At 43.2% G+C, this 27,475-nt stretch overlaps 4 protein-coding genes across 4 annotated transcripts; 1 reads left to right on the forward strand and 3 right to left on the reverse strand.

The window, feature by feature from the left end:
* Positions 1 to 909: 909 nt before the first annotated feature.
* Positions 910 to 1,602, reverse strand: LOC311593301 (trace amine-associated receptor 5-like; the record flags this gene model as incomplete). Its single annotated transcript, XM_084774525.1, has 1 exon — positions 910 to 1,602. One exon carries the CDS (start codon positions 1,600 to 1,602, stop codon positions 910 to 912), a length of 693 nt encoding a protein of 230 aa, XP_084630651.1.
* A 7,638-nt stretch (positions 1,603 to 9,240) lies between these two features.
* LOC311594069 (trace amine-associated receptor 4-like) lies at positions 9,241 to 10,284 on the reverse strand (the record flags this gene model as incomplete). The annotated part of the gene is made up of 1 exon (XM_084775465.1): positions 9,241 to 10,284. The coding sequence occupies one exon, from the start codon at positions 10,282 to 10,284 to the stop codon at positions 9,241 to 9,243; it is 1,044 nt and encodes a 347-aa protein (XP_084631591.1).
* A 10,318-nt stretch (positions 10,285 to 20,602) lies between these two features.
* Positions 20,603 to 21,646, forward strand: LOC311594050 (trace amine-associated receptor 4-like; the record flags this gene model as incomplete). The annotated part of the gene is made up of 1 exon (XM_084775460.1): positions 20,603 to 21,646. One exon carries the CDS (start codon positions 20,603 to 20,605, stop codon positions 21,644 to 21,646), a length of 1,044 nt encoding a protein of 347 aa, XP_084631586.1.
* A 3,378-nt stretch (positions 21,647 to 25,024) lies between these two features.
* LOC311593409 (trace amine-associated receptor 3) lies at positions 25,025 to 26,056 on the reverse strand (the record flags this gene model as incomplete). Its single annotated transcript, XM_084774671.1, has 1 exon — positions 25,025 to 26,056. One exon carries the CDS (start codon positions 26,054 to 26,056, stop codon positions 25,025 to 25,027), a length of 1,032 nt encoding a protein of 343 aa, XP_084630797.1.
* Positions 26,057 to 27,475: the final 1,419 nt, after the last annotated feature.

Below are 27,475 nucleotides of genomic sequence, written 5' to 3' on the forward strand. Positions count from 1 at the left end.
TTTTCTTTTAATTTTATTTAATATCTCTTTGTTTCTTATTTCTCCCATTTTTTATTAACTCTTATTTATACTCCATTTTGTGTTCCTAATTTTGGAGGGAAAATCAACATCTGAGAACAGTTCATTGGTGCAAAAATGAAAAGGAAAGACAATACCAAAATACTAACGATAAAAACAGGCATATATTGAATATACTTTATTAGTGTGTTTAGGACAGAGGGGTTTTTTTTATTAGAACACTTATATGTGCATAATAAGACATCCTGGAAGTGAGCTAGCTATGCATATACCTACGGAGTTTAATTCTTTAACATATAGAATGTAGATTCTCTAAAGGTAATTTTAGAGAATCTATTCAGTAAGCCTGCATTTTAAAAAATTACTTTCTCTTTCTTTCTTTCTTCCTTCCTTCCTTTCTTTCTTTCTTTCTTTCTTTCTTTCTTTCTGTATACATGTATTTTTGTAAGTGCATATGAGCACATATGTGTGTCTGTGTGTGTGTGCATCTATGTGTGTGGAGTGCTGCGCATGCTAGGGCACAAAGGTTTATTCAGAGGACAACTCACAGTTGGTTATCCTTTCACTATGTAGAAGCTAGAAATTGAGCTCATGTCATCAGGCTTCCCCAATAAGTCCTCTCAATGGTCCAGGATACCTACACTTTCACTGTGAAGCTATTCATGACATCAGGTGGGAAATTTTTCTACACTTGACGCCGTGTTTACAGTCAAAGTGTTCTGAATTTTGTAGTATTTGGTATTTGGGTTGTTTGATTAGAGTTGCCCAACCTCAGATCACCTTTCCTTTTTTTTATTTTATTAATTTATTCTTGTTACATCTCAATGGTTATCCCATCCCTTGTATCCTCCCATCCCTCCCTCCCTCCCATTTTCCCCTTACTCCCCTCCCCTATGACTGTGACTGAGAGGGACTTCCTACCCCTTTATATGCTGTGATCATGATGAGGCAGAGGATAAAGAACGCAGGGAAGTTTAACCAGCCCCAGAACTTATTGAACAGCAGCTGACAGCTGCCCACACACGGCATCTCTTCTAGCCACTGGCTGAGCGCTCTCTCTACCACATCTGTGTAGAGGAAGAAGGCAGTGTAGGCTGCTGGTATCCCCCACCCTGCCAAGATGTAGCAGAGGGCTATCCTGACCGTGAACTTGGACGGATAGAGCAGCGGGTCACAGATGGCACAATGACGGTCAATGGAAATAAAACAGAGGTGGAAGATGGAAGTGAGGCAGAACAGCGTGTCCAGGTACGTATGCAGACGGCACAGGAAGTCCCCAAAGAACCAGCAGCTCTCTACAGAGCGGACTGTGCTCAGGGGCAGCACGAGCAGACCCAGCAACATGTCGGCCAGGGCCAGGGAGAGCAGCAGGAAGTTCATGGGAGTGTGGAGTACTTTAAAGTAGGACTCAGCAAATACTACAAACAAATTCCCCAGGACTATGATGAGCACACCTACTGCGCAGGCCAGGTAGCTGACTACCTGGATGGCCAGAGGGTGCACTGTCCTGGGACAGGACCCATTCACCTGGTAGCAGAACGCTGCAGGCTGCTCTCCGGCATCCGGGAGGAGGACAGCTCTCATTTATAGGTTCCGTTCTTCAGCTTTCCCTGGGAAGTGATCACCCATTCAATATCAACACAACAGAAAGGAAGCAACAACAACAACAATAACAACAACAACAACAACAATAATAATAATAATAATAATAATAATAATAATAATAATAATAATTTTTTTAACTATCACAGAATGAGATGAAGAAGAGAAAAGCTAAGGTGACTGACCTAATTGATCCCTGGGTACTGGATCAAATATATCCTGAAAAACAAGTGCAGCCCGGGACTAGGAGTTCAGGAACTAGCTCTGCTTCCAGTCAGACAAGACTCTTTCAAAAAACCTTGTAAACAATATCTCTATAAAAAGAAAAGAAAGATCTAGGCTAAGTGTTTCCTCAAAGGAAAGTGTGCCGTAGTGTTCGGTATAAAATCATAAACCGTTCTCCTTTTTGCTTAAGGCCCTTGCCAAATGCAAAGTGAAGTTTAAAAGTTTGGAGTCTGAACCCAGGTGGCAAAGTAACTATTGTGAACAAGTTGTTTCTTGAGGGAGACTGTATGACCTTCTCCTTCAATACTTACATAAATTGACAATAGTTTAGTAAGTCAAAGTTTTTAATTTTATCAATTCATCCCCAAGAAAGAGTTCAGCAGACAAATAAACAAAGGGACAAAATTTTTCGTAATGCAGGGTTTTTTTTGCATTGCATTTTTTAAAAAATATAACACACAGGGTAAAATTACGTAATATGAGAAAATACTTACCACACACTGACCTGTAGACTATGAAACACTGCACTAACAACCGGAGGATGTGCCTCAGTGTGTACAGTGGTTTCTTAGTGTGCACAAATCTCTGGGCTTGATTTCTAACGTCACATAAGCTGGATGTGGTAGCACACACCTGTAATCTCAACACATGGGCAGTAGAGGCAGGGGAATCATAGCCCAAGAGCATCCTTGGTGCCTCAGTAAGTTCAAATTTAGTCTGGGATACATCAGGCAGACATGTCTCAAAAAAAAAAGTTAAAAAAATTTAAGGTAAATTGAAAGTTTCTGAACTACTTACCCAGGTAGGAATTAGTCACCCCATAAAAGAGTTGTCTGTCCCAGGTGGACACAGGCATGAGCAGAGCTCTTCTGTCAGCAAAAGTGATAAGCAAGAGGTCAGGGGAGTTTATATATTCTCAGAAGAACCGGCTCCTTCATGTGTGTTGATACAAATAAACAGTGAAGAAATGCCAAGGGACCTGGGTCCCGCTATTCACAAGTCTCCATTGTGTGTCTTCCTTTTCAATACTGCAATTAACTAGAGGGAAATCCAAACACACTGAGGTTTTTCACTTCTGTGCGTGGGGCCAGCCACAAAGGAATCTTCATAGATAATTACTAGATATACGCTCACTTGATTTCAGACGGTTTGGAAAGGGCCACCCAGCCTTTCTCCTCCTGGACTTCTCTGCCGACATCGTACTGATCTCCTGACCTGAGAAACAGCCCTGATTGATTGATTGATTGATCTTTACGTGAGCAACACCAGTGGACGCCTAAAAATCTGTGCACCTGGAAGCCAAGGATCATAGATTTGAAGCCAGGCTGAACTGTTCCATATAAATAAGTTAAAAGGCAGGTTCTTAAGAGAACATCTCCAAAGGTTGGTCACGACAGAAAGACTCTCTGAAGCTCTTCTCAAAAAGAAGCCCAGGGCTCTAAAGGTGCCTACTGCTCAGTATTACAAACAGCCAGACAATAAGGCTTTAAAAAATGTTTCTTTTTTATTGAAAATGGATTTTTTCCTCACGTGATATATATTGATTATAGTTTCGCCTCGCTCTACTCCTCACAGTTTTTCCTCACCTCTCCTCCTCTCAGGATCCACCCCCTTCCCATCTCATATTAGAAAACAAACAGATTGATGAAGGATGACGATAAAATATAAGATAAAATTAACATATCAGAATTGGAACAAAACAAACAAAAAGAGTCCACAAGCAGGCACAAAAAACAAACACACACACACACACACACACACACACACACACACACACACACACACACACGCACCATTTGCATACTTGAGTATCCCATAAGAACAGTAAACTGGAAGCCATAGTATATGAGTAGGTGCCTGGTGCAGACCCCTGCAGGCCCTGGGCTGGCTGCCTCAGTCTCTGTCATCCACATGAGCTTCCGCCATGTTGATTCAGAGCGCCTTGTGCTCTTGGTGCCCTCCATCCTCTCTGGCTCTTAGGCGCTCATGGCCTCCCCTTGCACGGGGCTCGCTGAGCCCTGAGTGGAGGATTCCATGGAGACCTCTCATTTAGGGCAGAGTGTTCCAAGGTCTCTGACTGTTTCTCTTTATATTTGCAGTCCAAAAGAGCAGCCACAGTGGGCTGGTAAGATAAGGATTCGTGTTCTCAGAATTAATAGTAAAAGCAACCATCTTCAAATAAAGAAGTGGTTCCAGCTGTGTTTGTGGACTACAATACAACCCACTTTTAGCAGGAACTCCGTTGATAAATCCAATAATCAGGAAAATTTGATACTGTTAGAATGCAAATCGCTCTGCAGAGAGGGAGCCCCGCTTTGAATATCACTTCTAAAATTAGAGCTCTGTGACCTTGTTGTTGGGAGCAAGAGGATCTAATGTTCTGGGATTTAAATATTTAGAAAATCCAATGAGACACATTATACCCCTGGCCCCGAGCTTAGTGGGAAATCAACAAAGATTAGATAATTTCTCATCTTACTTTGCATAGCCTCTAAATGTATATCCTATTAGGCATTTGTTTAAGTTTCTTCTTTGTGTTACCTTTGGAGTTGTTCTTAAGGAATTTATGTTTTATTGTAGCATGCTGGTAAATGTCGTCAACATGAGGACTTTCCGTTGTCTTTCAAAGGCCTCCCTTTTTGATGTCCCCCCACTGCATTTTGCCTAACCTCCTCTGAACTATATACATTGTTAAATAGTTATTCCTTGATTTCCTAAGACTGGACTACATGCCCTACTCATATATTTTTTAAGGATTCTCTGTCCTTCATGTATAGCATTATATAAGATGCTTGGTTATAAATCCCCGTCTCTTTCCAGGGCCCATCAAATCTACACAAGAGGAAGAACTAAGCTTAAGCTCTTCCCGAGTACTTGGCATGTGTCGGCCACTTGGTAAACAAGGGGGGGGGGTGTAGGGGGGGGGAATGGTAGAAGAGTAAAACAAGGAAAAGAGTAGGCATGTGGTCAAAATGTATTCTATGTTAGACATTAAAGTGTCAAAGAATTAATGAGAACATATTCAAAACTTGATATAGTTCTATTATTACCGGCCAATATATTCATGAATTATTAGTAAAAGCGATTGCTAATCTCAATTTTCAATTTGATGTGAATGAGAAAAGCCTAGAAAATTAATAAAATACAACAGGGGGATATTTCCAAATGTGATTAGATGATGAGGGCTCTGACCTAATAACAAATGGGTTAACCTCTTCATGGATTTGTACTTGATGGATTTAGTGGAAAGAATGATGGGAGGTGATGCTTGGTTGGAGAGAGCAGGTCTCTGGGGTGTGCTCTTGGCAGCCGTATCTTACCCTGCCCTCTTCTTCTTTGGCTGCTCTCTAGCTGCTATGGTGTGAATAGCTCCTTTCTCACATACCACACACATACACACACACACACACATAACACACACACATACATGCATACATACATACACATACATACACACACACATAACACACACACATACACATACACTGCTGTGATGTTCTCCAGGACATGGGGACAAGAGCTGAAAAAACAACTAATGTTTGAGTAGAAAAGACAGATAGCAAGAAGCCATGTGGAGCAAAACTGAACATGAACATCTGTTTGCCAGGCTTGTTCTAGAGGTTCATTTACCTAAGCAAATTATCAGCCACTTTTGAAAAAAAAAAAAAACCAAAACCTATCCCTTTAACGGAAAACCCTTAAGTCTTAAAAGAAAGGTGATTAATAGTAATTACAAACTATTGAATGTGGCTTATTTGTGCAGCCATGGCCCTGCAATGCAAGGAGACTGTTGCTGGCTTTGTATAAAGCTTAGAAACTAAAGGCTTAGAAAGGCAAAGGAAGTTGTCCAAGATTACTCAATAGGAACTAGCCAAGCTGCCTTGGACTGTCCTGCTTCATTAACTCAACCCTCACAAAAGGATGGAAGCCTTGAATGACCACCTTTCCATCTTTGTAACAAATGCAAATATTGTTATGCATTTACATCATTGCATGTAATGACTACAGGCCTAAAAGGCAAGTTCTATAGCAGGAGATTCAAGTCTCAGCTCATCACTTTGCTCTCTGAAATGCTGGCAATTAGAATAAGCTTTAAGGCAGGCATGGTGGCTCACAGCTGCAATCCCAGCACTTGGGGAGGCAGAGGCAGGTGGATCTCTGTGAGTTCAAGGCCAGCCTGGTCTACAAAAGCCAGTCCAGGAGAGCAAAGGCTACACAAAGGAACCCTGTGTCCCCCACCACCACCAAAAAAAGAAAAAGAAAAAAAGAAAAGAAAAGAAAGGAAGAGAATAAGTGTTCTGTCACCAGCATGGGCCCTTCAGTGGCCTATAGCTCAGAGCATCAGGGTGGGCATATACATAGTAAGACTAAGTTCTTCCCATGTGATGGAACTCAAAATCCTCCCAAATGTAGCTTACTACAGGGATTACACCAGAGCCCTGCATTTTGTTTATCTTCCTCCTCTCTAGAAGAAGTATGCTCCCCAGAAGATCATTTCAGAGCTCCTGTACAGTGAAGCACTGAAGCAGCTAGCACGGGTTCTGTGGGGAGACCTTTGCCAACTGGAAATAGGCCTGAGATGGAATAATACCATAGATTTTCTTTACACTGAATAACTTGGTTTTCACCTTCATTCACATGTCAGTCTAGGATAGAATCAGAACTATCATGATAGAGATGAATATTTGTTTTCTCATCACCCAGGATGCTGAGACAGGAGAACTGAGACACATGGGCCAGTCTGGGCTACCCAGAACCTAAATGTTTTAAAGGAAAATAGAGAGAAAAAAATCGGAAATTTAGTAGTTGAAATATCTTCATGTTTAAGTTATTTCTACTCACCAAATGGGGGTAGTTTCTTAGCAGGTTGCATGTGGGGACTCCCCCAGCCTTGCCTCTCACACCCTTCAAGCTCAGCCTGTCCTCACTGGCCTACTGACGCTATGCTGACACAGGTGCTGCTCCCTTCTCTCATTTTATGCCAAGAGCCGCCCTGTTGAGGGGGCTAACTAGGCATGTGGGCTGTCTAGGAGGTGATCTGGTGTTTGCAAGGTCTTATACCACGATGTAGCCCGAAACTGATTCCAGCCTCTGACATGCTGTCAGGAGCCATTGATTTGGGAAAGTCCAGGAGGCATGAGAGATCTCTGGAGGTGATCCAATATTTGCAAGGTCTGTATCGTGATGTGCCCCAGAATTGCTTCCAACCTCTGACTACCCTGTCAATTGTGCACTGTGGTATCTCTCTGAAATCTGGCATTAGAGCCAGGCATGGTGGCACATGCCTTTAATCCCAGCACCCAGGGAGGCAGAGGCAGGTGAATCACTGTGAGTCTAAAGCCAGCTTGGTCTACAAAGTGAGTCCAGGACAGCCAGGACTACATCCATGGCTAGCCCAGTCTACAAAGCGAGTCCAGGATAGCCAAGGTTACACAGAGAAACCCTGTCTCGAAAAACCAAAACTAAATACATCTGGCATTGGTGTGAATTGTTATTTTCTGGGTACTGACCAGCTCTGATTGAGCAAACTTCCTAGAGGATCTTATTGAAGATGTACTTTTTGTTTTCCAGATGAATTAATCCCTGATTATGGAATTCCTGATTTGACTCAAATAGCTTTAAAAGTTAAAGTTAGTTTATGGCTGCAATAAATACTTTTGTGGACCTCCAGATGCCTCACTTAGGATAGCCTACCAGCAGATTTGTGGCTTCAGATAAAGCCTCCACCGCAGATGGCACCACGAATCTTGGTATTTGACCGTAAATATAGCCAAATTTGTTTAAACTCCATGTGAACCTATGTGGAATGAAGTTACCTAGAGATGTCTGAATTTACTCTGTTTCTTAGAATGAAAGACAGACAAAATTGTTGTCCAGAGCTCGTAACGAACTGAGAGATAGCTGGATAATGTATAAGCAGGTCCGTCCTAACTGATAAGTTGTATACTCTTGTAAGTTTCAGACCCTGTTAACCTTAGACCCTTGCCAACCTTCATCATTCTGAACTCACCATGAACTTATGTAATGAATACATAGATAAGAAATGTTTAGCTTTAAAACATGTAACCTGTTGTGTTTTAGGATTCATCTGTTTTTGTGATTAATTGTACTCTTTTGACTATGAGGTAATTCCCTTTTCTCAGAAGTATAAGTATGGGCTACAATAAACGTGAGCAGAAGAATAGAGGAGAAAATGAGGGAGAACAGAGGAGAAAATGAAGGAGAAAATTGAGGAGAGCAGAGGAAGAAAGATTGAGCAGCTTAAGTTCAGTTGAAGTTAAGATGCCTGACTTCATCCACCTTTTCTCCTGATCCTCTTCTCTTGAATGTATGTGTGTGAGTGGTTTATTTTCTATCTCTCTCTTACTTCTTATTTCTGTGTAGATCTGCAAATAAGTTAGCAGACTCAGGTCCATCAGCCTTCTACGGCTAATAAGCCTACGTTTACACCAACTTATTGGAGATCTCCATAAAGAGGCCTATCTACAGATCAAAGGGACCCCTTTTATGACCCCCCATGCAGTTTTTAGCCAGAAGCCAATATTACAGCCTCAGCCATAGGAAAAAAGGTGATCAGTTTAAGTTCTCTTCAGCCGCAGTACAGCCAGTCCCTAGAGAAGAAACCTTGGACTCTTTTTCCCTTTCCTTCCTTTTTCTTCTTTCAATCCTGATCGGTTGCCTGAGCCATCAGCTCTGGCCACCCAAAAGATAAAGTGAACTAGAAGGGCATCCGCTTCCAACCCCAGAGAGAAACTACCCTGGACCCTCTCCAGAGCACCAGCTGGGCATTAACAATTTTGTTTCCCATGACAAGCCATGCTACCTTCGTCTAGAAACTGCATGTCCCAAACAAGCTTCTGGACACAATCTCACATTTGAGGATCATGTACTAGATGCTCTCAGGACTCAAAAGGACAAGGTAAGCTGTGTCCAGGATTCTTTATTTGTTCTTAAGTTGGTACTGTGCTGGAGAGGATGTTTGTGTCTCCTCTATTGATGCCCAGGTTCTCAGAAAGTCTAAGCCAAAGGAACAAACCCTTAAACTTCATAATTCAGGAATCAGCAGGCTTTGAAGGAACTTGTCTCTGTTTCTATTCTTGTTTGTTCAAAAGAGTGTCAAAAACAACAAAAAGAAATAAACTGCTCTGTAGGGTTAGCACACATACACACATACCCACGAGCATGCGCCCATATGCACACACTGGCACATGTACAGGAACAGTTAAAAATTTAAAAAAAAAAAAAGGAAAATCTCACTAGGTCTACTGTGTGCACAGGTAGCCATAAAATCTGCAACAGGTTTCTCATTTAGCCATTCAACCCCTCTTTGCTATGGGAGAAAAAGCATCTAAGACTCATTCTTTGAGAAGAGTCAGGTCTAACAGGGAGGAAGGCCTAAGGATGTGCAGGATGCAGGCTTGAGGTAGAAGAGTCAGAGCTGAAGATCATCCCCGTGACTATCATCCTCAGGGCCTTGCAAAACCAAGGATAGAACATGCCATATATGATGGGATTGAAGGTGGAATTGAAGTACCCGAGCCAGAGGAAAACATTATACAAATCTTCAGGGCTTGTAAAATCAATGAAAGGGTCTATGATTGTCAAGACAAAAAACGGGAGCCAGCACAGCACAAACACCCCCATGACTATGCTTAAAGTCTTGGTGGCCTTGCTCTCCTTTTTGGAAGTGGCCTTCACTTTGCTTTCTGAGGTGCCCTGTTTCATCCTAGGACCTGCACCAATCTGCCTGGCATGCTTCCGGGCAACTGTGAAAATGTGTATGTAAATCCCCACCATCACTGTCCCAGGCAGAAAGAAAGCTATGAGGGAAGCCAGCACCCCCCAGAGCTTGTTAAATATCAACACACACAAACCTTTACACTCAATGGCTGCAACAAAATCCTCAGCACCAATCAAATTTAATTCTGAGAATACCAAGCCAAAAGCAAAAAAGATGGGAATCGCCCAACTAATGAGTAGGAAGACCTGTACAACAGGGATGGTGATCTTGGCGACATAGTGCAAAGGGTCACACACAGCATAGTAGCGGTCCACTGAGATGAAACACAGGTGGAAAATGGAGGTGGTGCAGAGCATGATGTCACAGCAGCTGTGAACTTTGCAGAAGAGGTCACCGAAGTACCAGCAGGACTCGATGGACCTGATCATACTGAAGGGCATGACCACGCAGCTCAGCAGGAAGTCCGTGGTGGCCATGGACAGAATGAGGAAGTTGGTTGGGGAGTGGAGCTGCTTGAAGTGGGCAATGGAGATGACCACGACCATGTTGCCCAGCATGGTCATCACTATTGCCCCCACCATGACAAGGTACATGGCCCAGACAACCAGAGTGGGCCTCACGTGCCTAGGGCAGGAATTGTTGGTCCCAGCAAAGCAGAACTGGACTTCAGTGGGCGTCCAGACATCAGGCTCACTCATTGTCTCTGCCTGGTGGGGAGGATGAGGCCTCTTCACACCAGCTGGTCCTTCCTGTGGAAGAAGGAAAAGAACAATAAACCACTGTGAGGGTGATTGTCCACTGAGTCTTAGCTGGCCTGCAAGTCTGAGCCAAGTTGGAAGCCCTTGCTGAGCAGGAATGTGTGTCCCCAAATTAGTGGGTTTATGAATCACTGTAGATCTTCCTTAAGCTTAGGCTCTGACTCTCAGATGGGGCTGCAATTTTGCCTCTCACAACCTCTCCTGAGAGGACAACACTGTAAGCTGAGGCCAAACCTTGAGAAGGAAGGCAACTGAAAACAAACAAATGAACAACAAACAAACCTGGATTGGTGTGGTCCCCCAACATCCATACATCCCAGGAGGAAGTATACACCATCTGTTAAATTGTAGTCCTGACTCCATAAGCTGAATTAGACGCTTCCCTGTCCAGTTCCATTAGCCAATTTCCAGGATTGAAAACCACTCAGGAATAACCGTGAGCCCTAGAACAACTGCTTAAGCCAAATGGAGGTTTAACATGAAGCTGGACTTCTGCTTTTACAAAACAGTCTTTTCCGTGAACAGCCACAAATGCTGCTGCCTCTGACCCCTTCACTCGGAAGCGTCTCTCTTTGCATAGTGCAGAATAGGGTCTGCAGAACTTAGATTAAAGGCATGGCCAAGATGAGAAGACCGGACATAAGTAATGTTCAAAATGAAGAAAAACGCATGAACTGTCAGACTCCTCATGTCTCAGCGACTCTCAAGACATTTAGCACCTGCCTTCAGGAAGCCGAATTGTGGTTGAGGGCCAACAGGAACATAGATTCCAGGTTTCATACTGCTATCAAATTAGATATGCAGATGTAAATTTATAACCTGTCATTTTGTAACATCACTTAGCTGAAAACAATGGGGCTGACTCACTCAGGCTTTATCGTGACAGAGTTGTTTCCCTCCACCCCCCACGCCCCCGCCCCCGCAATGCTGAATCTCAACATGACTTTCTGATAGCCAATGGCAGGCATGTGTGAGACCAAGCGGCAGATTGCAGAAATGGACTTTGACCTGAAAATAGACTGAAACTCACTGACTCCACAGGAAAGGGAATACACAATGCATCCTGAAACCAATTTACACCAAGAAAACAACAGCAGGAATACAGCACCCCTGGCAACAATTTTTCTCTCATTAGCTGTAATACCTCAATAATTGATCCAGTATCTGTGGAGTGTTTGAAATCTGAATTAACACTATAATATATTTTTATTGGCTTTGGATATAGAAATTTAATTCTTAAGTTTAGTACTTTTCTTTTTCAAATAGCATTGCAAAGAAAGCAAAGCTGAGACATTAAGCTGTAAGAAGTCAAACATAAGAAGGAGAAACTTTTCGAGGGTTCCCCCAAAATGCACATGATCAGATCCACAGCGCAGAGTATTGGATTATGTATCATGCAGGGTCCTAGGCTATGACACTCAAAATAATAAAACCCTAAAACACAAAATTACTTCATTTAATAAAATAACTTTTAAAATAACAAACAGTCACCACAAAATTACTCAGGTATTTATGTCTACTGGTTACGACAAACATGCCATTCCCCAAGCAAAGCTGGACGACCTGCAATATATCTCTGGATGGCTATTAGAGTGTTCATTTTCAGTTTTGTCAAGTTAGTAATTCAGAAAGTTGAATTTACCCTGAGTTGTAGAGTATATTTCTGGGAGAGGAGCCGAGGCCCCAAGCCACGGCTGTAAGCGTGCTATGCAAGTGTTCTAACAGTGAGCTACAGCTCGGCCTTGGTCTTCTTAAAACATGGCATGAAATACTTGCAGCAGTTACCAGTGTCTGTGCTCATTCCTGTTGCACACACACACCTACTAGGAAAAGTGTTCAAGTTCAGATTAAAATGGGAGCTAAGCTAAAATAGAGTTGCATGTACTTGGGAGACATTAAACACTAGCTGAACATAGGAGACAGGTAAAGCACACACATTCTCTTAAAATGAACACCTGGAAAAACAGCTAAGGTAACACAAAGGTGCTTACACCCCTATCCTGAGGAGCTGGCCATCAACTGCATACAGCAGCCTGACTGCCAAACTTGTTCATGCTGCTTTATAAGGAAACTGTCAAGAAGTGAGTGGAGATTGTTGTGAGCCACCTTACAGCTTGACATGCCACAGATTCCCCTCCCGCATTTATTTTGGAGATTTGCCTTCAAGTTACAAAAAGAAATTTACAGTACTTTTTTGTTGTTGTTGTTAACGAAATGTGCTATTCTCAGGGCCTCTCTCTTTTATCGTGGCAAATTATTGTCTTGCCTGTTTTTAAAAAGTACATAACATTTCCTTCAAACTTGAACAGCAGAAGGGCAAATTAATTACCTCGTTTCCCACCATCACTCAAGAAAGCATAGGCAGCTGGACATGATGGCACCCACCTTAAATCCCAGCATTGGGAAGGCAGAGGCAGGGGATCACTATGAGTTCAAGTCCAGCCTGGTCTTCAAAGTAAGTCTAGGACAGTCAAAGCTGCACAGACAAATGCTGTTTTGAAAAAAAAGAAGGAAGGAGAGAGAGCATGGACAATGATTGGGTATTGCTTTGAGGAAGTAGGAAGAAATATTTGCTAATCATTCTGGGCAGGAGAAATAATTGCAAGTTTTTGGTTCAAACTTTGCTCCTTGAGGGAAAAGTGTGCACACTGGTGAGACAGACACAGACTGTGAGTTTTGATTCTGAATGCAAGCTGCCCATGGTGTGCTGACTGTAATCACAGCACTAGGGAGACTGAGGCAGGAGAATTACAAACTGGAGGCGAGCTAGAGTGACATAGCAGACACTGTCTATAAAAGCTAGAAAGAAAACTGTGGTCCACATTACTCCAAGCTGCGGAGAAAAAAAAAAAAAGATAACTCTTCCTTCATAGTAAATACCTGAAATATGTCAATGTAGATTTATTTCTTTCAAGTTGAGAGATGATATTCCACAACTCAGTGATATATACACATGGAAAGATGAGAGGACACATCACATCAGCTTTACCAGACACACATTTTATTTTCACTGTTAGGTATCTCATACGTCCCACTTTGGGGACTAGCTGCAAAAAAATTTAAATTTCTTCTTACCTTAGCACATCTCACTAATTCCATAGTCTTAGGTAAGATGGGTGGTGGGATAACAGGTCTGCCCAGTGCCCTCTCCCTGCCTCTTTAGTGATCTTTTTGAAGTGTCCTAGAATGTTTTTGACAGACCAGCATTCTGCGTTGTTCCCTTCTATAAACCAATATCAAAAGCAACAACACCCAAAACATCTGAATTACTATTCCCCTCTAATAACGCCATCTCCTCTCTTTCACCAGGATTTGGTTTCCTAGCAGGTAATTTATAGCGAAAGGTATAGAATCAAGAGCAGCCAGTGCTCCCGTCCCTTACCAGGCAGGTGAGCAGGTGCTCCCTGGTCCTCTACTCCTCACCCATTCCTCCCTCTGCAGTGGGCACACAGGACACAGGCTCCTGCTCCTGAGGGAGGCCTCTGGCAGCCTGTTCCCTCCTCAGTATTTAAGCATACAGTGTGCCTCTGGAGGCTGCATCTCCTGCAGGTGATCCTCTCACCACTGTCACCTGGCTACCAGTGGAGATGACAGGAGGCCATCAGTGAAGGGGCTCCCGAGAGCAACCCAGGCTTGTGATGCTACAGCTGTGGCCTCAGAGACAGGGCCAAGTAGTCCTGACCTAGGTCCCAGGTGGGAAGCTGGGAGAGTGTGAAGTGTGGAGGAGAAAGAGCAGAGAAAGGTGGGCAGAGACAGAGAGGGAGAAGAACGTGTGACCCATCAAATTCTCACCTTGCCAGGTTATTTCTCCTCTTAAGGATTTATTTCTATTTTATGTAAAATCCTATTTTATTTATGCATTTAAGTTAAATGATTTCATTATCTCATGTTGTTCAGTATGTGTGTGGGTGGGAGCATGGGAAGAGAAGCATGCACACCTGAGTGCATGTGGCCTCAGAGGCCAGAGACCCAGCATGTCCTACCCGTCCACCCCTACCTCCCACCCCCAAGAGCTGGAGTTAAGTGCAATAGTGAGCCTGCTGATATGGGTGCTGGGGAAAGCACTCAGGTCTTCTGTTTGGACAGTATTCACTCCTAATCCTTGGGCCCTGCCATCTCCCCAGGCCCTGTTTGGCTTTCTGTAAGAGGGTGTGGCTATGCAGTCCTAGCTGGCCCCTGAAAGCTTTAGTTAGAGTGGGCAGCTATTTAGCCTGGCACTACCATAAAATTGATCAGAGTCAATTCTTCACTGAGGAGTTGACTTTGTAAACTTCATCTAGCTGGGTGTTTTAAGTACACCTCTAATTCTGGCATTCTGGAGGCAGAGGCAGGAGGATTGCACCAAGTGGCCAGCCTGGACAATTTAATGAAACTAATGTCTTTTGAAAAAAAATAACATGCATAAAAATAATAATAAAATGGAGGGGAAGTTGTAGGCACAGCTCAGTGGTAGCCATGCTTGCCCACAGGAAGCCCTGAGTTTGGCTCCTGACTTGTCCCCATGAGGACACATGTGAAGTGAGACAAGCCCATCATAATGTGGATAGTGCTGTGATCTGGGGAACACGGCTGCACTAGAGTTTCATAGACCAATCAGATCATTTCTATCATTCACTAATGCCAAAAAAAATTGTTAAAATTCAGCTTATGCATTTCTGCAAGAGTAGAATCTGATTGTTCATGTCTAATTCAACTTGTGAAACACTAACTACGTGGCCTCCTCTGAGGAATTCAGTCCTGAAATCCAACACTTTTGTAAATAATGACAGCATGGCTGGAGGTGCTGAGGTTTGACCTTGGGATGACAAGGCCCATTTTTGTAAACTTTCAAGATTGGAAAAATATAAATCTATAATAGGTGTTTAGTTCTTAAAATGCTATATGTTGAGAGAGAGAGAGAGAGAGAGAGAGAGAGAGAGAGGTGTGAGTGTGTGTGTGAGAATGTGTGTGTGCATGCTTGTGTGAAGGTCAGAGAACATTCCCAGGTGTCGACCTTCACCTTCCCACAGGTTTAAGACAGGTCTCTTTGGGTTGCCTGACCCTTGACCTCTTGAACTCTCTTACCTCTGTGTGCCATTTTCTGCCTGATCTCTCAGCTACCCCACATGGCTTTTCCTCAGGTTCTGGGGACCCCAAACTTGGAATTTTGGGCTGTGTGACAAGTGCTTTTACACTGAGCCATCCCGCAGTCCAGGTTTTATTAGTCTTGATACTTTCAATTGTGCCCAGTCATGAAAATAGAATGGAAAAGTAATATAAGTAATATTTTAATAGAAGTTTAGTTCCCAAAGTGTTTTAAGATCTATTAGAGGATCTAAAGGGCAACATATAGCATTTTAAGAACTAAACACCTATTATAGATTTATATTTGTTCAATCTTGAAAGTTTACAAAAATGGGCCTTGTCATCCCAAGGTCAAACCTCAGCACCTCCAGCCATGCTGTCCTTATTTACAAAAGTGTTGGATTTCAGGACTGAATTCCTCAGAGGAGGCCACGTAGTTAGTGTTTCACAAGTTGAATTAGACATGAACAATCAGATTCTACTCTTGCAGAAATGCATAAGCTGAATTTTAACAATTTTTTTTGGCATTAGTGAATGATAGAAATGATCTGATTGGTCTATGAAACTCTAGTGCAGCCGTGTTCCCCAGATCACAGCACTATCCACATTATGATGGGCTTGTCTCACTTCACATGTGTCCTCATGGGGACAAGTCAGGAGCCAAACTCAGGGCTTCCTGTGGGCAAGCATGGCTACCACTGAGCTGTGCCTACAACTTCCCCTCCATTTTATTATTATTTTTATGCATGTTATTTTTTTTCAAAAGACATTAGTTTCATTAAATTGTCCAGGCTGGCCACTTGGTGCAATCCTCCTGCCTCTGCCTCCAGAATGCCAGAATTAGAGGTGTACTTAAAACACCCAGCTAGATGAAGTTTACAAAGTCAACTCCTCAGTGAAGAATTGACTCTGATCAATTTTATGGTACTGCCAGGGTAAAGCTGCCCACTCTAACTAAAGCTTTCAGGGGCCAGCTAGGACTGCATAGCCACACCCTCTTACAGAAAGCCAAACAGGGCCTGGGGAGATGGCAGGGCCCAAGGATTAGGAGTGAGTACTGTCCAAACAGAAGACCTGAGTGCTTTCCCCAGCACCCATATCAGCAGGCTCACTATTGCACTTAACTCCAGCTCTTGGGGGTGGGAGGTAGGGGTGGACGGGTAGGGCATGCTGGGTCTCTGGCCTCTGAGGCCACATGCACTCAGGTGTGCATGCTTCTCTTCCCATGCTCCCACCCACACACATACTGAAGAACAACATGAGATAATGAAATCATTTAACTTAAATGCATAAATAAAATAGGATTTTACGTAAAATAGAAATGAATCCTTAAGAGGAGAAATAACCTGGCAAGGTGAGAATTTGATGGGTCACACGTTCTTCTCCCTCTCTGTCTCTGCCCACCTTTCTCTGCTCCTTCTCCTCCCCACTTCACACTCTCCCAGCTTCCCACCTGGGACCTAGGTCAGGACTGCTTGGCCCTGTCTCTGAGGCCACAGCTGTAGCATCACAGGCCTGGGTTGCTCTCGGGAGCCGCTTCACTGATGGCCTCCTGTCATCTCCACTGGTAGCCAGGTGACAGTGGTGAGAAGATCACCTGCCGAAGATGCAGCCTCCAGAGGCACATTGTATGCTTAAATACTGAGGAGGGAACAGGCTGCCAGAGGCCTCCCTCAGGAGCAGGAGCCTGTGTCCTGTGTGCCTACTGCAGAGGGAGGAATGGGTGAGGAGTAGAGGACCAGGGAGCACCTGCTCACCTGCCTGGTAAGGGACGGGAGCACAGGCTGCTCTTGATTCTATACCTTTCGCTATAAATTACCTGCTAGGAAACCAGATCATGGTAAAAGAGAGGAGGTGGCATTATGAGAGGGGAATAGTAATTCAGATGTTTTGGGTGTTGTTGTTTTTGACATTGGTTTATAGAAGGGAACAACGCAGAATGCTGGTCTGTTAAAAACATTGTAGGACACTTCAAAAAGATCACTAAAGAGGCAGGGAGAGGGCACTGGGCAGACCTGTTATCCCACCACCCATCTCACCTAAGACTATGGAATTAGTGAGATGTGCTAAGGTAAGAAGAAATTTATTTTTTTTTGTAGCTAGTCGCCAAAGTGGGACGTATGAGATACCTAACAGTGAAAATAAAATGTGTGTCTGGTAAAGCTGATGTGATGTGTCCTCTCATCTTTCCATGTATGTATATCACTGAGTTGTGGAATATCATCTCTCAACTTGAAAGAAATAAATCTACATTGATATATATCAGGTATTTAATATGGGGGAAGAGTTATCACATTAACTCTTTTCCCAATTAGTTTTTCCAGCTTGGCACTATGTGTACCGTAGTTTTCTTCCTAGTTTTTATTGACGGTGTCTGCTATGTCACTCTGGCTGGCCTCCAGTTTGCAATTCTCCTGCCTCAGTCTCCCTAGTGCTGTGATTCCAGTGAGCACACCATGAGCAGCTTGCATTCAGAATCAGAACCCACAGTCTGTGTCTGTCTCACCAGTGCGCACACTTTTCCCTCAAGGAGCAAAGTTTGAACCAAAAACTTGCAATTATATCTCCTGCCCAGAATGATTAGCAAATATTTCTTCCCATTTCCTCAAAGAAATACCCAACGATTGCCCATGCTTTTTTAAGTGATGGTGGGAAACACAGGAATTAATTTGCCTGTCAGCTGTTCAAGTTTGAAGGAAATGTTATGTACTTTTTAAACACAAGCAAGACAATAATTTGCCATGATTAAAGAGAGAGGCCCTGAAGAATAGCACATTTTGTTTTTTAAAAAAAAGTACTGTAACTTTTTTTTATAACTCAAAGGCAAATCTCCAAAATAAATGCAGCAGGGGACTCTGTGGCATGTCAAGCTGTAAAGTGGCACACAACAATCTCCACACACTTCCTGATAGTTTCCTTATAAAGCAGCACAAACAAGTCGGGCAGTCAGGCTGCTGTATGCAGTTGCTGGCCAGCTCCTCAGGAGAGGGGTGTAAGCACGTTTGTGTTACCTTAGCTGTTCTTCCAGGTGTTCATTTTAAGAGAATGTGTGTGCTTTACCTGTCTCCTATGTTCAGCTAGTGTTTAACGTCTCCCAAGTACATGCAACTCTATTTTAGTTTAGCTCCCGTCTTAATCTGAACTTTAACACTTTTCCTAGTAGGTGTGTGTGTGCAACAGGAATGAGCACAGACACTGGTAACTGCTGCAAGTATTTCATGTCATGTTTTAAGAAGACCAAGGCCGGGCTGTAGCTCACTGTTAGAACACTTGCATAGCACGCTTACAGCCATGGCTTGGGGTCCCAGCTCCTCTCCCAGACATATACTTTCCAAACTCAGGGTAAATTCAACTTTCTGAATTACTAACTTGACAGAACTGAAAATGAACACTCTAATAGCCATCCAGAGATATATTGCAGGTCGTCCAGCTTTGCTTGGGGAATGGCATGTTTGTTGTAACCAGTAGACATAAATACCTGAGTAACTTTGTGGTGACTGTTTGCTATTTTAAAGTTAATTTATTAAATGAAGTAATTGTGTTTTAGGGTTTTATTATTTTGAGTGTCATAGCCTAGGACTCTGCATGATACATAATCAAATACTCTGCGCTGTGGATCTGATCATGTGCATTTTGGGGGAGCCCTCGAAAAGCCTCTCCTTCTTATGTTTGACTTCCTACAGCTTAATGTCTCAGCTTTGCTTTCTTTGCAATGCTATTTGAAAAAAGAAAAGTACTAAACTTAAGAATTAAGTTTCTATATCCAAAGCCAATAAAATATATTATAGTGTTAATTCAGATTTCAAACACTCCACAGACACTGGATCAATTATTGAGGTATTACAGCTGAGGATAAAAAAATTGTTGCCAGGGGTGCTGTATTCCTGCTGTTGTTTTCTTGGTGTAAATTGGTTTCAGGATGCATTGTGTATTCCCTTTCCTGTGGAGTCAGTGAGTTTCAGTCTGTTTTCAGGTCAAAGTCCATTTCTGCAATCTGCCACTTGGTCTCACACATGCCTGCCATTGGCTATCAGAAAGTCATGTTGAGACTCAGCATTGCGGGGGGGCGGGGGGGGAGGAACAACTCTGTCACGTTAAAACCTGAGTGAGTCAGCCCCATTGTTTTCAGCTAACTGATGTTACAAAATGACAGGTTATAAATTTACATCTGCATATCTAATTTGATAGCAGTATGAAACCTGGAATCTACGTCCCCGTTGGCCCTCAACCACAATTCGGCTTCCTGAAGGCAGGTGCTAAATGTACTTAGAGCCGTTGAGACATGAGGAGTCTGACAGTTCATGCGTTTTTCTTCATTTTGAACATTACTTATGTCCGGTCTTCTCATCTTGGCCATGCTTTTTTTTTTTTTTTTTTTTTTTTTTTTGGTTTTTCAAGATAGAGTCTTTCTGTGTAGCCTTGGCTGTCCTGGACTCACTTTGTAGACCAAGCTGGCCTCGAACTCACAGTGATCTGCCTGCCTCTGCCTCCCGAGTGCTGGGATTAAAGGCGTGCGCCACCACGCCCGGCCCCATGCTTTTAATCTAAGTTTTGCAGACTCTATTCTGCACTATGCAAAGAGAGACGCTTCTGAACGGAGGTGGCAGAAGCAGCAGCATTTGTGGCTGTTTTGTAAAAGTAGAAGTCCAGCTTCATGTTAAAACCCCCATTTGGCTTAAGCAGTTGTTCTAGGGCTCATGGTTATTCCTGAGTGGATTTCAATCCTGGAAATTGGCTAATGGAACTGGACAGAGAAGAGTCTTGTTCAGCTTATGGAGTCAGGACTACAACTTAACAGATGGTGTATACTTCCTCCTGGGATGTATGGATGTTGGGGGACCACACCAATCCAGGTTTGTTTGTTGTTCATTTGTTTGTTTTCAGTTGCCTTCCTTCTCAAGGTTTGGCCTCAGCTTACAGTGTTGTCCTCTCAGGAGAGGTTGTGAGAGGCAAACTTGCAGCCCCATCTGAGAGTCAGAGCCTAAGCTTAAGGAAGATCTACAGTGATTCATAAACCCACTAATTTGGGGAACACATTCCTGCTCAGCAGGGGCTTCCAACTTGGCTCAGACTTGCAGGCCAGCTAAGACTCAGTGGACAATCACCCTCACAGTGGTTTATTGTTCTTTTCCTTTTTCCACAGGAAGGACCAGCTGGTGTGAAGAGGCCTCATCCTCCCCACCAGGCAGAGACAATGAGTGAGCCTGATGTCTGGACGCCCACTGAAGTCCAGTTCTGCTTTGCTGGGACCAACAATTCCTGCCCTAGGCATGTGAGGCCCACTCTGGTTGTCTGGGCCATGTACCTTGTCATGGTGGGGGCAATAGTGATGACCATGCTGGGCAACATGGTCGTGGTCATCTCCATTGCCCACTTCAAGCAGCTCCACTCCCCAACCAACTTCCTCATTCTGTCCATGGCCACCACGGACTTCCTGCTGAGCTGCATGGTCATGCCCTTCAGTATGATCAGGTCCATCGAGTCCTGCTGGTACTTCGGTGACCTCTTCTGCAAAGTTCACAGCTGCTGTGACATCATGCTCTGCACCACCTCCATTTTCCACCTGTGTTTCATCTCAGTGGACCGCTACTATGCTGTCTGTGACCCTTTGCACTATGTCGCCAAGATCACCATCCCTGTCGTACAGGTCTTCCTACTCATTAGTTGGGCAATTCCCATCTTTTTTGCTTTTGGCCTGGTTTTCTCAGAATTAAATTTGATTGGTGCTGAGGATTTTGTTGCAGCCATTGAGTGTAAAGGTTTGTGTGTGTTGATATTTAACAAGCTCTGGGGGGTGCTGTCTTCCATCATCACCCTCTTTCTGCCTGGGACAGTGATGGTGGGGATTTACATACACATTTTCACAGTTGCCCGGAAGCATGCCAGGCAGATTGGCGCAGGTCCTAGGATGAAACAGGTCATCTCAGAAAGCAAAGTGAAGGCCACATCCAAAAAGGAGAGTAAGGCCACCAAGACTTTGAGCATAGTCATGGGGGTGTTTGTGCTGTGCTGGCTCCCGTTTTTTGTCTTGACAATCATAGACCCTTTCATTGATTTTACAAGCCCTGAAGATTTGTATAATGTTTTCCTCTGGCTCGGGTACTTCAATTCCACCTTCAATCCCATCATATATGGCATGTTCTATCCTTGGTTTCGCAAGGCCCTGAGGATGATAGTCACGGGGATGATCTTCCGCTCTGACTCCTCTACCTCAAGCCTGCATCCTGCACATCCTTAGGCTGTCCTCTCTGTTAGTCTAGACTCTTCTCAAAAAAGGGATCTTGGATGCTTTTTTCCCAATGGAAAAAAGTGGCAGAATTGTTAGATGATAGTGTTTTTCCAGTAGACATTATGGCTACCTGTGAATCAGTAGATCTAGTGAGATTTGTGGGTGTTGCTGTGGGTGTGGAGTGGGTAGGAGCAAACACTGTCACCTTCCCATACTTCTGGGTCATCGATGTCTCACTAAAAGTCATTTTTTCTGTGTTCTTCCGATCTCTTCCTCCTTCTTATCTCTCACAGGTATTTCAGTAGCTTTTGTCCCACATCTTCTTGGGATTCTTGCAGTAATATCACAATGCTGATTAAGTAGATTCTCTTTTTCTGATCACTTGGCCAAATGGCATCACCATCTGCTGTAAGGTACTGTGATCTTGAGATTTGTGGTACTCACGTCCAAAAGTCTTAAGTCGGCCTTTATAAGCCTCTTTTTATCTTTGAATCTACCCTTGGCCCAGCATTTTTTTTCTTTCTTTTTTTTAACCTTAACCCTAACCCTAACCCTAGCCCTAACCCTAACCCTAACCCTAACCCTAACCCTAACCCTAACCCTAACCCTAACCCTAAGGCCCAGCATATTTACTGGCCACTTATTCCTCAGTTTAAAACACCTTAAAGAGACATTCTCTTCCCAGCTGGGACTCCCCTGGACATCTATTGGCTGGCATGTTCTGTTAAGTACCTGTCTTTCAGTGATCAGGATTTGATCATCGGAATAAAGCATCTTCAAAGTGCTGACCAGGTTCAATAAGTTGCTTTTATTATTACAGAAGAATATATGAAGTGCAAGTTAGGCTTTGAAGTACTTGACCACAAGTGTATTGTCTTGTGGCTGAGGTCATTTAGTCCTTTAGATTTCCTTTACCCTGAAAACTGGCGGCAGTACACAAAGACTGTTGTGGCCTTTATTTCCAAAGAGCCAAAGGAACCAGGGGGAAGCCCGTGATAATTAATTGCAGGGACAGCTTAAAACTCCCTTCTCTGGTGGACATCCTTTCTCCTGGTAGCTCAACAGGCACTTTGCACTGCTGAATATGAGTGATTGAATGGGGGGGGGGAGGACATTCACTCATCACAGAGTCATTCTCTTTATTTATCCCCAAAAGGACACACACCTTGTGACAATATATAGAACTGGAGTCTGAGGCCCTGGCTGTTTTGAATTGGCTCTGTAGATCCTTATGTTCATACTCATGAAGACTCCCCATTAGTGCTGAGGTGGCTAAGTACAATAACACACACACACAGAGAGAGAGCATCATGAAGCCCTGAAACCTGCATGATATTATAATTACTAAGAATCTTAGGAATAGAGGAAGTGGGTAAAAGAGTGGGAGGGAGAGTGAGACTGGAAGGTGAGGAGGCAACGACCAGGATGTAAAGTGAATAAGTAAATTAATTAATTTTAAAAAAGGAAGCTCAAAACAGCACATTTGTAAGTCATCAATTTTAAAGCATCCTATAACCTTGACAATTGGTTTATAATATAGTTGCCTGCCAATTAAATGATCAAAACCAGAATGTAAGCATTTTCATCTCAAAAATGCAAGTACAAAGTTAAATCAGTAACTAGACTATGATTACACTTAAAAGTGGTTTTTCAAAAATCACAAATGTATCAATTGAAGCTCTATTTATAAGCTAAAGTTAAACCCATTTTAAGGAACAACTATATTTTCTAATATTGTTTTATAAATGAAGTCTTAACTTTAAATCCAGTATTACCTTGAAGAACCTTCATTGGCTCAACTGGAATAATGGAAAATTCGATTTGTAGCCTGATCCTCTAAATGAAGAAAAGGAGGAGGGGGCGTGGTTCACAACCAAGCCAGACTCACAGGGAAGTAAGGGGTTGTTTCAGAGGATGAGAACACAGGAAAAAGCCAAGCCTGGCTAAGCACAGAACAGGCCACCTGTGAGCGGACTTTCAAAAGGTTCCCTTGGATCAACGAAAAGCTGCAGCTCATGAAAGGTTGAACAGAGAACAGGTGGTGCGGCGACCCTATAGAGTGAGGGACCTTCAACAGAGGCATGGTTTACAAGCCACAGGTAGACACGGGCTTAGGAAGATAGCATGGGACAGCCTGCTACCCAAACCAGTGGCAGTTAGGTGCTCTTGCTAGACCAGAACATCAGCAGAAGGGCACAATTGAGGAATTTCCACAGATGGACTTTTCTGAAAACCACAGCCAACCCTGGGGCATGTTTGCAAAAAAAAAAAAAAAAAAAAAAAAAAAAAATATATATATATATATATATATATATATATATATATATACATACACACACACCTACATAAAAAGCTGGACTCATTTCACACTTTCTCTGCTCGCTGATCCCTTACTACTACGTCCCACTAGTAGAATACTATGGAGACCTGGGCAAGGAGTGGGGGGGGGATGGGGGTGGGGGGGCTCTTTAATACAGCAGTTCTCAACCTGTGGGTCGCGATCCCTTCGGGTCCCATATCAGATATTTATATTACAATCCCTAACAGCAGCAAAAATTACCGTTATGAAGTAGCAACGGAATCATTTTATGATTGGGGGGGTCATCACAATGTGGGGAGCTGTATTAAAGGCACCTAGGATAAGAGCTAAGGTCTTCAAGGGGATTGTGTCAAATAAAGCTGTTCGCCGAAAACCCTGACAAACCATAAAGGAACTTCCTTGAATTCCTAAAACACAACTAGACGGGATCCAAAGCCGTTAGCACTTTAAATTCTTTATTCTGGGGGTGAGTCTTTGACTCGGGGGTATACATTCACTCCATATTACACTTGATGTTTCTTTGGCAATTTAGTTGCTGTTTTAGCCATCAGAGGTGCCTGCAGGCTGGATGCAGAGTTAATGGGTGGGTGCAGGGAGTAACTGGTTAGAGCTGCTGGAGGCAGTTTACAGAACAGCAGTTGCTGAAATGTCACAGAGAAACCCAGTATTAGCAGAGACCTGGTGTCTTGGTCACTTTTCTATTGCTGTGACTAGACACCGTGACCAGGGTGGCTTATAGAAGAAACAGTTCATTGGGCCATGACCATCATAACGGAGGTGGCAGTAGTCAGACTTGGCACTGTTACAAGTAGCTGAGAGCTTACATCTTGACACATAAGCTCTAGGCAGAGGGAGAGAGAGTGCTAACTGGGAATACCTGGACTACTAAAACCTCAAAACTCATCCCCAGTGACACCCCTCCACCTCGTCCAATAAGGACACAGCTCTTAACCCTTCCTATTAGCCAATGGGGCTCGTTCTCAGTCAAACCTCCACAGGAGGGCTCATAAGGGTGAAAATAATGCCACCTTTTGCATTCGATTTACATTTATAGTGTATTTTTCCCCTTAGTGTGCTTCAGGAAAGAGATTTGCAGTCTCTGAATTGGAGCGAAATATTTTCCCTGACACTATATGCTCAAGAGCTCTGCGAAACCACGGGTAGAAAAAGCCATGGATGAGGGGGTTGCAAGTAGAGTTGAAGTACCCTAGCCATACCAGAAGATCGAGCACTATGATGGGCGTGGAGTAGTCTAAATACGGGTCAATCAAAACAGCCAGAAAGCAAGGCAACCAGCACGCTAGAAACACCCCCATGACAATGCCCAGGGTCTTAGCTGCTTTCCTGTCCTTTTTCTTAGACAGATTTTTTCTTAGGTCTCCTTTTGTTTTCTCAGGCATATTGCTGAGAGCTCGAGCGTGTCGTCTGGAAACAATAAAAATTTTACCATAAATACCAACCATGATGGAGCCAGGAGTGAAGAAGCAGGTAGTGAACAGTATGGTCCCCCAAAATTTGTTGAAGGTAAGTGCGCAGAAATTGAAGCAAGCCACGAGAATCTCATAGCTCTCCATACCAGAAACATTGGCCTCTGAGAGAACTAAACCGAAAGAAAAAAGAGCAGGGGCCGCCCAGCAAAAAGCCAGCAGTCTCTTGATCGTGGACACCGTCATGGTGGTGGTGTAGCGCAAAGGGTCACACACCGCATAAAACCGGTCGATAGCGATGGAGCACAGGTGGAATATGGAGGTCAGGCTTAGCATCATGTCAACGCTCGCGTGGAATTTGCAAAAGTTGTCCCCGAAGTACCAGCAGCTCTCCACTGATCTCACCATGCTGTAAGGCATGATGACAAACCCCAGCAGGAAGTCTGTGGTTGCCATGGAGAGGATCAGGAAGTTGGTGGGAGAGTGGAGCTGTTTGAAATGCGATATGGAAATCATTATCACTAAGTTTCCGAAGATGGTGATAACCATGGCTCCAGTCATGAGCAGGTACATTATCAGGCGGACACGGAAAGAGCGATTTGTGGGAGGACAGGATTTATTCCCAAACTTTATACAGCTGGATAAGTCTTCTGGGATGTATGTGAGATCCATGGTGCTTTAGCCTGCAAATTCCCTTCCAGGAATTCCTTTCACAGTGAACCTCGCCTGCCAGGAGAACAGTAAGGTTCAAAGTCATCTGCCTGAAATTCACACTAAACAGCATTAATTCAAACATGCAAAATTAGGAGCTGGCGAGATGGCTTGGTGGTTAAAGAGCACAGGCTGCTATTCCAAAGGTCGTGGAGTTCAATTCCCAGCAACCACAAGGTGGCTCAAGAGGATCTACAAAATAATCTGCTGCCCTCCTCTGGCATGCAGGTAGAGCGCTCACACATTAAGGAAAAAAAAGTACGTCAAACAATTCAAAATTGTACCTACTGTGTTTATTAACTGAGTTAGCTGTTGCACTGCAAAAATGTAAAACTTCAACTGTTTATTCTTTCCTGGGTTGATCTTTTTTGTTCTTGTCCATGTATTCCCTCCTTCACCCATCATGCATTTCTCTCATATACTGCTTTATTCATGGGATGAACAGGAAGATTTCCACTAACTTTTTGGTTGACATCTATCATAAACAGCCTCCTTCCCAGTATGTATAGAGATACGATAATGTTACACACATCTTTCACCATCAAAATATTTACTATGTAAAATCTTAAATCAAAATGAAAAGTCTTTCCCTATGTGTTTGTTCAATAATTTGACTTCTTCCAATGCAGAAATTCTATAGGTATTTTAGCCACCAGAAGTAACATACTGCTAAAGAAAAATGTTCATAAGTAACATTCAAATAGTTTACCACTGGGATATTTTATTTCCCCAGTTTTGGTTTCAAGCTCATAAAGCTGGCATTCCCTTAGGCACATACATTTGCCAAAAGTCACACATATAATGCAATATGTTATTATGTAATTAAAACCTATTGATTCGCTGGACTCTTTATTTCAGCAGGAGGCATATTGACTTCACACTGAACACTAGCTTCATAGTCTAATTTCCTCAGCCTTAAAAAGGAAAGCAATGTAAGCTGTGCTTGAAATAAAAACTGTGATCCAAAATTCTATCCTAGAAGACAAAAATTTGTACATGTTCCTGAGTAAACACGGACACCACTATTCTCTTAACCCAACTATCTCCAAGAACTAACCTAGAACTAACACTGACTATGGTTTGCTGTTTCTTTCTCATTCCACGGGTCAGAAAACAATGCTATGTTTTATAAAAATAAATAAAAATTTAAAAAGCATAACATGCTGGCTCACTCCAACACTCAGTAGGCTAAAGCTAGAAGACTGAGAATCTTAGACCTGCCTAGGCCACATGGTGAGTTCCAAGGCAAAACTGAGATGCTGCCTCAGGAACTTACAAAAATATAGACAAATAAATGAGTATATTTGGGCACAAATTCTCTGATGTTAATTCTGTTCTTACAGACTCCAAACCATTCTTAGTCTAACAGACAACTTTGTC

Source organism: Acomys minous (assembly GCF_964271855.1).
Source record: "Acomys minous genome assembly, chromosome: 3".
NCBI classification, from domain to species: Eukaryota; Metazoa; Chordata; class Mammalia; order Rodentia; family Muridae; genus Acomys; species Acomys minous.